This window comes from Papaver somniferum, chromosome 10 (genome assembly GCF_003573695.1).
Source record: "Papaver somniferum cultivar HN1 chromosome 10, ASM357369v1, whole genome shotgun sequence".
In the NCBI taxonomy this organism is placed as follows: Eukaryota; Viridiplantae; Streptophyta; class Magnoliopsida; order Ranunculales; family Papaveraceae; genus Papaver; species Papaver somniferum.
In genome coordinates, this window is record NC_039367.1 from 115,028,208 (window position 1) to 115,041,767 (window position 13,560).

Here is a 13,560-nt window from a genome sequence, read left to right on the forward strand (position 1 = left end):
CCCTGAGCTGAAGGTATCACACAACCCCACCCGTATTTTAATCAAATCTGATTTGGAAAACGAGCAATTTAATACTAGTGGCAGGCAAAAACCAATGATGTAATTTATGTGGGTCCCGTGTGTTTTACAATCTTTCCGAGGACTTCTTTTTACCCTTGTTCTTCTTACAAAAAGGAAAAAGACGCTGTTTTGAATTTGGATACTAAAGATCCGTAGAAACTGACCTTCAAAACACTCACTTTTCTACTTTCACTTTATTTTAATGGCCTTTTACATGGAGTCATACAACGGCTATATTAACGGTATTTCCCTTGTTCGCGTGCATGTAATGTGAACAAGACATGACAAGCCAATAGCCGGAACTTTTAAGTCCAAACAACAAATTGGAGGTGTTCACATAACTGCCAATTATATTTAGCAATCCATAATTCTAAACCGTGGGAAATTCGGTGGTTAGATTTTTGGTTTGGAAGTTATAAACTTGGATCCACAGTCTCATAATTTTTGTGTGAGATTTAACCACTTGCCCAAAAAGGGTTCATGAGGTTTCTCTCCCTAAAGAAATGCACAAACACTGTCCTCGTACATTTAACAGCAATTGATTTACTTATAGAGCTGTTACCTTTTCCAGAATGTCGGGTAAAGTACAAAGTGAGGAGTTGGTAAGGACTTTAAAGGGGCATTGCCTTCACCAAACAAAACAAACTGATAGAAATATGGGGTTTCAGCCACTGCTATTAGCTTGGGACAGTAGTGATTAAATACCGCTGAAAATTTGAAATAGGATGATTTGATTCATCTAAAGTGTTTCTTTATGTCAAATTATTGGATGATCAGAGTGAAACTTATGGCTTGTTGGTTCCTATTCTTTCTTGTTATTAGTTAACTATGATATTTAGACCTATTCTATTTATGGCCTATGGAAAGCTCAACTCTTACAACAAATTTCCTTTTTACACTGTGAGGGAGAAAACTCCCCATAATTTTATTTGCAATATTTGACTATGACATGACCTCGAGAGCTTCTCTTGTTCGTCCAAGAATGTTAAAAACAGTTGCTGCAATGTGAGATGGGGTCAAGCCAGCATCAACCATTTGATCGGCAGGTGATCCATGCTCGATGTAACGATCAGGAAGAACCAATGGTCTCCACTGCACAGGAATTTAAGCCATTAGGTAAGCTACTTGTGCGTGTAATTCAAATAAATACTTTATAGACCAGAAAAGAGACCGGCTGTACCTTGGTTGTGCCATCAAGAAGACCATCGAGGGCCATGAACTGAGCAACATGAGAACCGAATCCCCCTATAGATCCCTCTTCGACCGTGACAACTATCTCATGTGATTTAGCTAGTTTACGTACAAGGGCTTGATCAAGTGGTTTGCAGAATCGTGCATCCGCAACTGTTAACCTCAAGCCATGGGCTTCTAGTAAAGAAGCTGCAGCAACACAGCTTTGAACTGCTGATCCATAACCTAAGAGTGCTACTCTTTCTCCCTCGATTAAAATTCTGCCTTTTCCCACCTGTAAAAAGATTGTTTAAGCTTCCAACAATAGTTCCCAGGGGTTGGAAGGAAAACATGTTTTTTTAGCTCTACTTTACCTCCAGTGGAATGCCTTTGTTCCCTGCAGGAAGCTCAACACCGATCCCGTTTCCTCTAGGATACCGGAAACAAGAAGGACGGTCATCGATTGCAGCAGCGGTAGCAACCATGTGAAAGAGTTCAGCCTCATCTGAAGGAGCCATCACAACCATGTTTGGTAAGCATGCCATGTAAGTGACATCAAATGATCCAGAATGTGTAGGACCATCAGCTCCAACAAGCCCTGCCCTATCCATTGCAAACCTCACAGGCAATTTCTGCAAATCTACATCATGTATCACCTGCAATGTGATAACCCATATCTTATATCGTTTACGGGGATTCAAATTTGGTTTAAGACTTTTAGTCTAATAAGCATGTAATAGCTAGTATCTGAATCATTAGAACGAAAGAAGAAAGAGAAGTGACTTTAGACTTACCTGATCATAAGCTCTCTGTAAGAAGGAAGAATATATTGCACAGAATGGTTTTAGGCCTTCGCAAGCCAAGCCTGCAGCAAAGGTAACCGCATGCTGCTCTGCAATTCCCACATCAAAACACCGTGTAGGAAAGCGACGAAGGAAAAGGTTCATCCCAGTTCCTCCACCCATTGCAGCGTGAATAGCAACAATGTTATTGTCAACTTCTGCTTCAGCTATCAAAGCTTCTGCAAAATAGGTTGTGTACGATTGAGTTGGAGCATTCGACTTAGATTGCTTTCCAGTGGCTGGATCAAATTTTGATACACCTGGACAAAGAAACGTAATACTATTAGTACTCCGGTTCCTTGTAAAACATAATTTAGTTGACTGGATATAAGTAATTTTTTACCATGATATTTGTCAGCAGCTTTCTCTGCATATGGGTATCCTCGACCTTTCTCAGTTATGACATGGATGAGGACGGGCCCTGTTGTATGGGTACTCTTGACCTCTTTGAGAATGGCAACAAGATCATCTATGCTATGGCCATCCACTGGACCAATATAATAGAGACCAAGCTCTTCGAAGAGTGATGAACCAGATCCACTAATCATTCCACGTGCGTACTCATCAACTTTTGCAGCAAGGTCATGCATTGGTCCACCAATCTGCTTTGTGACTCCCTACAATCATCTCACAGAAGCTATAATTAGTTTCATATTTTCAAAATTCACTAGTCTGGTCCATGAATCTTGGGGTTGTTCATATGAATTTACCTTGGCCACCTCCCTTAGTTCTCTAAGGGGTCTGCTGGACTGCAGCCTACTAAGAGCACTACTTAGAGCTCCTACAGGTGGTATGGGACCGTCAAGATTTGCAGTTGGTAAAGAAACTTGTTTGTTGTCATTGAGGATAACAATCATATCAGAGTCAAGGTATCCAGCATTGTTCATTGCCTCGTAAGCTTGCCCTGCTGTCATGGCACCATCACCAATAACGGCGATGACATTGTTATCTTTTCCCTTCAAGTCTCTTCCCACAGCCATTCCTGTTCATAGAAATCCTCAAAAGCTCAAAATCTAATACATCCTGAATATTTTGAACTTAACAACTAATCCTAGTTGACTCGTGACAGTTCGAAATAGGATTTAGGATATAGTACCCAAAGCGGCCGAGATACTGGTAGAGCTGTGACCAGTGCCAAAGGAATCATATTCACTCTCAGCACGTTTAGTGAATCCCGATAATCCATTTGTTTGTCTCATCGTTGACATTTTATCTCTTCTCCCAGTAAGAATTTTATGAGGATAAGACTGCAGAAACAATTAATAAAAACATATTAAAGCTTCAAATTTATAGAATTTTAGTAGTACAAATACTTACATATAACTAAAACTAGTAGTTAACCTGGTGACCAACGTCCCATAGTATCTTATCTTGTGGAGTATTAAAGACATAATGAAGAGCCACAGTAAGCTCAACCACGCCAAGGCTCGAACCAAGATGACCTCCGGTCTTAGAAACATTGAAGATAACATCGGAGCGAAGTTCATCAGCCAGTTGTTTCAATTCCTACACCAACAAATTTACCAAAATCAACATTTAATAGTATCTCTTGACATATTCGAATTCAATCAACTTTTATTTTTATTGACTGTAATTGCAATAAAAGATTACCTTAACAGATAAGTTCTTCATATGAATTGGATAATTGATTGTATCCAATAAAGGAGTTGGTGGTCTTTGTGAAAAATACTCTCCACTTTCTGTTAGTGATGCCCAAACCCCACATGGCTTCTTCTTTACCTGTAACAGGTTCACTGATTTTCATCAAAGTAACTCAATTCCTTAAGTTTTCACTATGGGTTTTCCTAAATTTCATTCTCAGTCATAAACCCATTAAACATTAGACAGTGAACATGAAATTCAACAAGACCCCAATCTTTTTGTACTAGTTCAGTTCAGTTTAACAACATGGGTATTGTGACAATGAAATTTATAGTAATCAGAAAACAGAAATGAGTTGAACTAACCTGAAGCTGGGGGTGTTGGTCTTTCAGATCTACTCCCCAAAACAAATGAGTTAATAAAGAATCTTGTTTATGTGAAGAGTCTAAAGATAGTGTTTTTGATGATAAATGAGTGGGAAACAAAGAGAATGCTGAAAGAGCCATTAAGGATAGATACCTAAAGAAACTAAGTAAGAAATGAAAAAAAGATGAGAACTTGAAAAAGTGTAAAGTATATATAAAAATGAATCAACACAACAAGAATCCAAGAAACAAAAACTATTACTACTACTACTAGTTGGATGTGTCTTCACTGCTAATAGTGGTGAATTTAGATAGAGAAAGTGGAAATGGGCATTACAGAAGAGGTGTGTGGTGATAATTGGTGCACAAGGGCACACTGACTTCATTTCTGGTCTTTTCAATTCCCATACTCTTTTTGGACAGCTGAAAAAAAGGATGGCAACATTGATTGGACCACGTCACACAGAATCTGCAATGGATAACGAATTAAAATTTCTAGATATAATACTTCAGGTAATATTGTACTTATCATACCTACCATGACAATCCAAGTAAAGAAATCCAATTTGATAACGAAAAGATAATATAATTGCCCAAAAGTGCACAAACATTGGTTGAAGCATTTTTTTTTTTTGAAGCATGGTTGAAGCATTTTATCAGTCGAGTGTAGAGCATATATACAATGAAGGAACCGGGCCCCAAAAAATTTATTTTGTCAATGAGACCCTATCATATTGCGCGTTTAAGATTAGTGAAAACTACAAACACGCCCATTCTTCATATTTTCTCCACTGTGAAACTCATGCCTAAAAATCTACAGGCGCGCATCCATTTTCTCGATGAAAATTACTCCCACATCCAGATTTTTATAAATTAGTTTTTTCCTCTCGGTTCTCTTCGTTTCTCTTTTATTTATTGTGATTTCTTTCTTCCTTCATGTTCTCTCTTTTAATCAAGGAATAAGGTGTTTATTAGATCAACGTTCAGTCATTGGGAAGAAGATTGCTACTATTATTTTGAACCGAATATTGATTCGAGATCTGAAATTACGATTTGAGATTCACAGCAAGGGTTTGAGATGTTAGAAAAAACTGCTTTGTTATACCGAATTTGCATGGACTATGTTTTGATCTCTAGACCTATTGCCCACTACTTGTTTTTTCATTTGAATAGATAAAACAATAGTCCCACATAGACTAAAATATAAAGAGTTTTAGACTTAAATACCATAGAATTGGCTAAAAGGGCATGGCCCTTGGGTCATTAGACTTCTGTGTGAGGGGGGAAGGCCTAGACTAGGGCAAGGTTGCCTTTCCCGTACGTGTGGTGCTTCGCACAGAAGCACGCACGTCGCCGCCGTCCGGTCGGGCTCGGGTGTGGGTGTGGGTTCATTAGATCCTATCTTTTTGCTAAAACTTTTGGTACGTGTTTTACACACATGTAGAAGAATCTTCTTCTTTGTCTGCACATGTTTTGTCCTGGCTTTCTTGTCTATACATATTTGTTTTGGCTTTCTTGTCCGTACGTGTTTGGCTTGGCTTCTTAACAACACACTGCTCTAAGCCTGACAATGGCAACACTGTTTTCAACCAAACATTACCAGTATTTCTGTCATACGCATGAAGCCAACACACTGCTCTAAGCCTGACAAAGGCAACACTGTTTTCAACCAAACATTACCAGTATTTCTGTCATACGCATGGTTTTGTTGCATGCATTTTTCCTCTCGTTTGTAACGTCTTAAACACTATATAAAGGGAGGACGTCTTGAGCTCATTGAACATACAACAGAGAAACATCTCTTCTTCCTGCTCTCCCTCTGCTTTCAGAAAATAAGTTTTATTTCTAGTTTCTCTGTTTTTAGCTTTGCTAACACTGCCAAGTTCTAAGGGTACTCTCTTTGTATGCTACATTGAGGGGTACTATCAGTAGTTGTATCCTGGAGGTGACTCGCCAACTGCTATAGCATCTCAGCGGAGTAGCAGGCGATATTGCCTTTAGGACAGCGTATTGTATACGTGCCTCTACATTTTCTGTGCATCTCCAGCAACATCGGTTTGAGCTAAGTATCTTCTTCTCAGTTACATTATTAGTTCTATGTCCAACAATCTAAAGGCAATATCCTCTTTACTATATTTTTGTAACAACATGGGAAAGAGTACTGTAGACAAACCCCCAAAGTTTAGTGGCAAAGACTTTAAACGATGGCAGTCCAAAATGTTATTCTTCTTAAAACCAAAGGCTAGATGAAGTTGCCTTAGAAAGACCCTCAAGAAGGCTTCATGACCGTGGCTATGAAGATAGACTGGATAGGTGGACTAGGAAGAATTACATGTGCAAAAACCACTATTCTTAACTGTCTGGATGACTCCTTGTACGACTTTTATAATGCAAAAGAGAATTTTACTGCTTTTGATTTATGGGAAGCCCTAGAAGAAAAATATCTTGCAGAGGCTGCTGGAAGCAAGAAGTTCTGGTAGCTAGGTTCCTGGAATATAAGATGACTGATGAAAAGCCTGTTGTAGAACAATTCGTCGAACTCCAGCTACTCATCAACGAAATTCTTGCTGAAGGAATGCATATTGATGAATCTCTACAAGTATCTGCAGTATTGAAAAGCTACCACCCTCATGGAACGAGTACAAGAGGAGGCTGCGACACAAAATCGCGAAATCACCATGGTGGAGCTGGGAAAAAGATCCAGGTGGAGGAACTTCTGTGCTGCAAGGACAAAAGCCTGATGCTGAGCAAAGACATGTCCAACAAAGCTCATGTCCTGGACGACAATGCTGCGTCAAAGAAAAGGCACGGAGAATCCAGCAAAAATGGTAAACGTAACAAACAACGTAACTCCAAAGGTAACCATCTTAAGCCAAAGGGGTGTCTCCAAAAACACCATCAAAGGCGACTGCTATAACTGTGGGAAAACTGGTCATATGGCCAAACTGTAGGGCACCTAAAAAGACCAAAAATGATCCTAAACAGAAAAATAAGCAAACGTAGTAGATGATTCTGGATATTTTACTGGCATGGTGTCTGAAGTCAACCTTGTCTCTAATGTGACCAATGTGAGAGACTGGTGGATTGATTCTGGAGCCATAGGCATGTCTGTAAGTTCAGAAATGCTTTCTACTCCTATAACAAAGTAGGAGACGATGAGAAATTGTTTATGGGAAACTCTTCTACCTCTAAAGTGGTAGGAAAAGGCAAGGTTGAATTGAAGCTCACTTCAGGAAAAACTCTCGCATTGAATGACGTGTATCACGTCCCGGACATATGCAAGAATCTTATCTCAGAAACCATCTTACTTGGGAAAGGTTTTAAATTTGTAGCTGAGTCTAACAAAGTTGTAATCTCTAAGGTGGTGACTTCGTAGGAAAAGGATATGTCACTGAAAACATGATTAAGCTTAGTGTACTTTCTTTGAACTTGAATGACAATGCATCTTCTTCTGCTTATGTTTGTGACTCCTCACATGTTTGGCATGATAGACTAGGACATGTTAATTTCAAATCCATTGAAAGACTTGCTAAATTAGGATGCATTCCTAAAATAAACTTGATAGAGGTCATAAATGTGAAATTTGTGTTGAATCTAAATTGCAAAAAACCCTTCAACAAAAGGGTTGAACGTAGTACAACTCCCCTAGAATTAATCCACTCGGATTTGGGAGATTTGAAATCAACGCCAACTAGAGGAGGTAAAAAATGGTACATCACTTTTATAGATGATCACTCAAGATACTGTCAGGTTTATCTTCTTAGAAGTAAAGATGAGCCTTAGACGCTTTCAAATTATATAAACTTGAAGTAGAAAACCAAAGAGGTGTTACTATTAAAACTCTTAGGTCAGACCGAGGCGGTGAGTATGTGATACCTATAGGAGAATTCTGCAAACTTAATGGCATCATTCATGAAACTAATGCACCTTCTTCACCTGAGTCGAATGGAGTAGCTGAAAGGAAAAACCGAACACTCATAGATATGGTGAACGCTATGTTAGCTAGTTCAGGGCTACCTTCGAACCTGTGGGGGGAAGCAATTCTCTCTGCATGCTATATCTTGAACCGAGTTCCATTTAAGAAATCCGACAAAACTCCATATGAGTTATGGAAAGGAAGACAACCGTCCTATGCATACTTTAAAGTGTGGGGGTGTTTGGCCAAGGTGGCCACTCCTCGTTCCAAGAAAACCAAAATAGGACCTAAAACTATAGATTGTGTTTTCCTAGGATATCCTGAGCACTCTAGTGCTTATAGGTTCATGGTAATTGGTGAGAACACCATAATGGAATCCAGAGATGCAGTGTTTTTCGAACACATTTTCCCTTTAGGGTCTGGACCTCATAAAAGGGTCCGCGATGATCTCTCAGATGTTCCTTCGACTAGTCAACCCCCGTCTCTAGATGCTGAAACCGAACCTAGAAGAAGTAAGAGGGTCAGAACCGAGAAAAGTTATGGTCCAGATTTTGTGACTCTTACGGTAGAGACTGAACCCCAAACTTATAAGGAAGCTTGACCTCTCCGGAAGCTCCCTTCTGGGAAGAAGCTTCAATTAATGAGTGGGATTCCATTCAACAAAATGAAACTTGGGACCTTGTAGACTTACCTCCTGGTAGTAAAACCATAGGTTGCAAGTGGGTCTTCAAAAGGAAACTTAGAACAGATGGAACTATAGAAAAAACAAAGCTAGGTTGGTAGCTAAGGGGTACAGACAACAGGAAGGATTAGATTTCTTTGATACCTATTCACCGGTCACAAGAATCACTTCTATCCGGATGCTGATTGCTATTGCTTCTATTTATGATTTGCATATACATCAGATGGATGTTAAAACTGCTTTTTTATATGGTGAATTGAATGAAGAAATTTATATGGACCAACCTGAAGGTTTTTGTTGTGAAAGGTTATGAAGACAAAGTATGCAAACTGAAAAAATCTTTGTATGGTTTAAAACAAGCACCTAAACAGTGGCATGAAAAATTTAATCATGTAATGATATCTAATGGCTTCAAGGTTAATGAATCTGATAAATGTGTTTACATTAAATCTGTGGATGATTCTCATGTTATTGTGTGCCTATATGTTGATGATATGCTCATATTAGGTAGTAACCTTGATAGTATTAATACCACTAAAAGCATGCTTAACGAAAACTTTGACATGAAAGACTTAGGCCCTGCTGATGTAATCTTAGGGATGAAAATCAGAAAGATGTCTGATGGATATAGTATTAGTCAATCTCATTATGTTGAAACTGTTCTTAAGAGATTTAATCATGAAAATGCTAAACCTGCAACTACTCCTTATGATCCCAATTGTAAATTGAAAAAGAACAAGGGTGAGGGTATTTATCAACTTGAGTATTCTCGTGTTATTGGAAGTCTTATGTATTTAATGAACTGTACAAGACCTAATATTGCCTACACTGTGAGTAGATTAAGCAGGTACACTTGCAACCCTGGGCAGGATCACTGGAATGCTCTCTACAGAGTTCTAAGGTACCTGAAAGGAACTTCAAACTATTGCTTAAGTTTTGGGAAGTATCATGTTGTGCTAGAAGGGTACTGTGATGCTAACTGGATATCAGACTCAGATGAGTGCAAATCCACTAGTGGGTACATCTTCACACTTGGTGGTGCGTCTGTGTCATGGAAGTCTTCCAAACAGACATGTATTGCTCGATAAACCATGGAGTCTGAGTTTATAGCCTTGGAGAAAGCTGGGGAGGAAGATGAATGGATACGAGGTTTCCTGGGAGGAATTCCACTCTGGCCCAAGCCTGTGTCTTCGATCGCAATCCACTGTGACAGTCAAGCTGCTATTGGATGCGCAAAGAATAGTGTATACAACGGAAAATCTATACATATTCAAAGAAGACACAAGACAGTGAAAAAACTACTCTCTACTGGTATCATCTCTATAGACTTTGTGAGGTCTAAAGAGAATATTGCAGATCCTTTGACGAAAGGGTTATCTAGAGAGGTAGTTAGATCCACATCGAAGGGGATGGGACTCAAGCTCATAGAATAAATCGCCATGAAGGACACTCAACCTTGTGAATGGAGCTCCAAGAATAAGGTTCAATGAGATAACTAATTTTTGGTGATGTCAAGAGAGCACTATCTTTGTCCCTCCCTATGATGTAACTGTATGATAGGCCTGCATGTTTTAGGATGATCTGTCAAGATCTTAATGAGTTCCATGACTTTGCTTAAAGCGGAGTGTGGCAAGACACTCTTAATGGACTCACCTATGTCGATGTTGGAAGTGGGGCCGCTTCCTAGGAGAATTTGAGCTTTTTCTCTAGAGACATTCATTAAGTCCGGGATTTAGCCCACGACCAAAACGGGCACAACGGCAAGAGCTTGGCAGCTTTCTTTTTCTTTGAGACATCAAAGTGTGGTTGTTATTTCTGAATTGCACTCACTGTTGGCGGTTCAAGACATTGTGTTCACCGTAACAACAAGCAGTTTCGGTAACCTCTCACTAAGTTAAGGTTCAATCTCTGGGACACCTTAGCCTAATATTGATGTATTATGTTTTCTCGGATTTCGTCGATATGTTTTATCATTCATGTGGGGGACTGTTAGAAAAAACGGCTTTGTTATACCAAATTTGCATGGACTATGTTTTGTTCTCTAGACCTATTGCCCACTACTTGTTTTTTCATTTGAATAGATAAAACAATAGTCCCACATAGACTAAAATCTAAAGAGTTTTAGACTTAAATACCATAGAATTGGCTAAAAGGGCATGGCCCTTGGTCATTAGACTTTTGTGTGAGGGGGGAAGGCCTAGACTAGGGAAAGGTTTCCTTTCCCGTACTCGCGGTGCTTCGCACAGAAGCACGCACGCCGCCGCCGTCCGTCCGGTCGGTCAGTCGGCTCGGGCTCGGGTTCGGGTTCGGGTGTGGGTGTGGGTGTGGGTTCATTAGATCCTATCTTTTTGATAAAACTTTTGGTACGTGTTTTACACATATGTAGAAGAATCTTCTTCTTTGTCTGCACATGTTTTGTCCTGGCTTTCTTGTCTGTACATATTTATTTTGGCTTTCTTGTCCGTACGTGTTTGGCTTGGCTTCTTAACAACACACTACTCTAAGCCTGAAAAAGGCAACACTGTTTTCAACCAAACATTACCAGTATTTATGTCATACGCATGAAGCCAACACACTGCTCTAAGCCTGACAAAGGCAACACTGTTTTCAACCAAACATTACCAGTATTTCTGTCATACGCATGGTTTTGTTGCATGCATTTTTCCTCTCGTTTGTAACGTCTTAAACACTATATAAGGGAGGAGTCTTGAGCTCATTGAACATACAACAGAGAAACATCTCTTCTTCTGCTCTCCCTATGCTTTCAGAAAATAAGTTTTTATTTCTAGTTTCTCTGTTTTTAGCTTTTGCTAACACTGCCAAGTTCTAAGGGTACTCTCTTTGTATGCTACATTGAGGGGTACTATCATTAGTTGTATCCTGGAGGTGACTCGCCAACTGCTATAGCATCTCGGCGGAGTAGCAGGCGATATTTCCTTTAGGACAGCGTATCGTATACGTGCCTCTACATTTTCTGTGCATCTCCAGCAACATCGGTTTGAGCTAAGTATCTTCTTCTCAGTTACATTATTAGTTCTATGTCCAACATGAGATTCACATCAAGGAGAAATTGCTACTGTTACTGCTATCAAGGGTTTGAAATTGATGATGTTAATGCTATCAAGGGTTTGAGATTCACAACAAGGAGAAGAATGAAATTACGATTCGATCTTTGAGGGATGAATCTGTTGTTGTTTGTGATAGGTATCTAGTGTTGAAGAAATTTGAGATGGGTTTCAGCAGTTATCGAAGAATCTTGAAGAAATGGATCTGTGGTGTTGTGAAATTACTGTTAATGGATTAAGGTGAGCTGAGATGGTGAAATTCGAGTTTAAAGAGAATGGAAGGATAAGGAAGTTATGAAGATGAAATCAGTAAAGAGAATATAGTTATGGGTGTTTTATGGTTTAATAAGAGAGACAATGGACATTGGTTTGCTCCATATGAACGTAGATTTAGAACTCAATTGCTCCCATCGTTGCCAATTACTGAGATTTAGGATTTGCGAAGTTGCGAGAGAGTTCGCAAGTAAAATGGTCTTTGCTTGCACTGTCGAGAGAAGGTGTTGGAGAAAGGTGGATAGGATTCACATATGCATTGGAAGCTTAAGCTTAACCTTTCTAATATGAGTATGAGTTTTATTCCAAGTTACATCAAATGGGTTTGCCACTTGTGCATGACGTTACCAGTGCTCATCACCAGTTTTACCAGTCTCAGTTTACTCATATTAGTGTCAGGGATGTAAATGAAGGTACAATAAATTAATGTGGTGGATCCTTCCATTATTAGGCATCTTTACGACTAGGGATATGATGTAGCTATTGAGTTATTAATTGAGGCACGTCATTTGCTGGTTGAAAACTATTTCCGAACCCCCTCTTCGGCACGTCAATTTAGTGAAGAAGAACTGAGAAGAAACATATGAAGTATGACGGTGTTGATGATGCCGTCGGTGATTATTGCTTCTAGTCACCGACTTGAGTCTCAGATGGAGTATCTACATTGGTGTTGTTCATAATGGTTGAATAATCTGTTATGGAGCTATGAAAACGGTTGCATAATCTGTTACGCATCTACAAAATTTGTTGCATAACTTGTTATGTTGTCCGGAAAATTATTGCATAACACGTTATGCAGCTATTATTATAGGTGCATGACAAGTTATGCAGCCTTTTTTTTTGCATAACTTGTTATGCAGTACAGAGAATGGTTGCATAACACGTTATGCAACTACTTTTTGTTAGTATTGAAACCAACAACAAAAAAATGTTGCATAACACATTATGCACCTATAATAATATTTGCATAACATGTTATGCAGTAGAGAAAATGGATGCATAACCTGTAATATGTCCGAAAATATCACTGCATAATGTGTTATGCATCGAGAAAATTGTTGCACAATCTTTTATGCATCAAGAAAATAGATGCATAACCTGATATACATCCGTAAATATGGATGTATACTGCATTATGCATCAATTATTTTTTATGTACGCACTAAAATCAACCAAAACAATGGTTACGTAACTTGTTATAGATGCATAACTTTGTTATCCAAATGCATAATTTGTTATGCAGTGGAGAAAATGGTTGCATAATTCGTTATGCGTCTGCAGAATGTGTTATGCATCTTTTTTGGTGGCTGCATAATGGTTATGTATCAAGTTTTCGAAAATTTTTCCTAAAATGATGATCACCTCCGTTTTTTCGTGAAAAACAAAAATTTGATATTCTTGTTTGTACTAGTTGCGTAGCTCTCTTAAAAAGATTTCCAACGATATAAATTTTGTAAAATTCCAAGGCGCGGATTTTTAGATATGTTATATCCAAGTTGCGTTGTCAATTATACCCCTGATGCATAACCTGTCATGCGGATGCATAATCCGTCATGCATACATTTTTAATAATTTCATATAATTA

At 38.9% G+C, this 13,560-nt stretch overlaps 1 protein-coding gene and 1 pseudogene across 1 annotated transcript; one reads left to right on the forward strand and one right to left on the reverse strand.

Annotated features, from left to right (window-relative positions):
* Positions 1-762: 762 nt before the first annotated feature.
* Positions 763-4,427, reverse strand: LOC113317928 (probable 1-deoxy-D-xylulose-5-phosphate synthase, chloroplastic). Its single transcript, XM_026566038.1, has 10 exons — positions 4,040-4,427; positions 3,684-3,812; positions 3,414-3,578; positions 3,169-3,319; positions 2,783-3,054; positions 2,416-2,689; positions 2,025-2,332; positions 1,605-1,886; positions 1,241-1,525; positions 763-1,152 (listed from the first exon to the last, which is right to left on the reverse strand). The coding sequence occupies exons 1-10, from the start codon at positions 4,178-4,180 to the stop codon at positions 1,003-1,005; spliced, it is 2,157 nt and encodes a 718-aa protein (XP_026421823.1). The 5' UTR covers positions 4,181-4,427; the 3' UTR covers positions 763-1,002.
* An 8,001-nt stretch (positions 4,428-12,428) lies between these two features.
* LOC113319836 lies at positions 12,429-12,597 on the forward strand (annotated as a pseudogene).
* Positions 12,598-13,560: the final 963 nt, after the last annotated feature.

Coding starts and splice junctions, on each gene's coding strand:
- LOC113317928 (XM_026566038.1), bottom strand. CDS start 4,180: ATGGCTCTTTCAGCATTCTCTTTGTTTCCCACTCATTTATCATCAAAA. Junction 3,055..3,168: donor CAGTATCTCGGCCGCTTTGG/GTACTATATCCT, acceptor TTCTATGAACAG/GAATGGCTGTGGGAAGAGAC. Junction 1,887..2,024: donor TACAGAGAGCTTATGATCAG/GTAAGTCTAAAG, acceptor ATCACATTGCAG/GTGATACATGATGTAGATTT.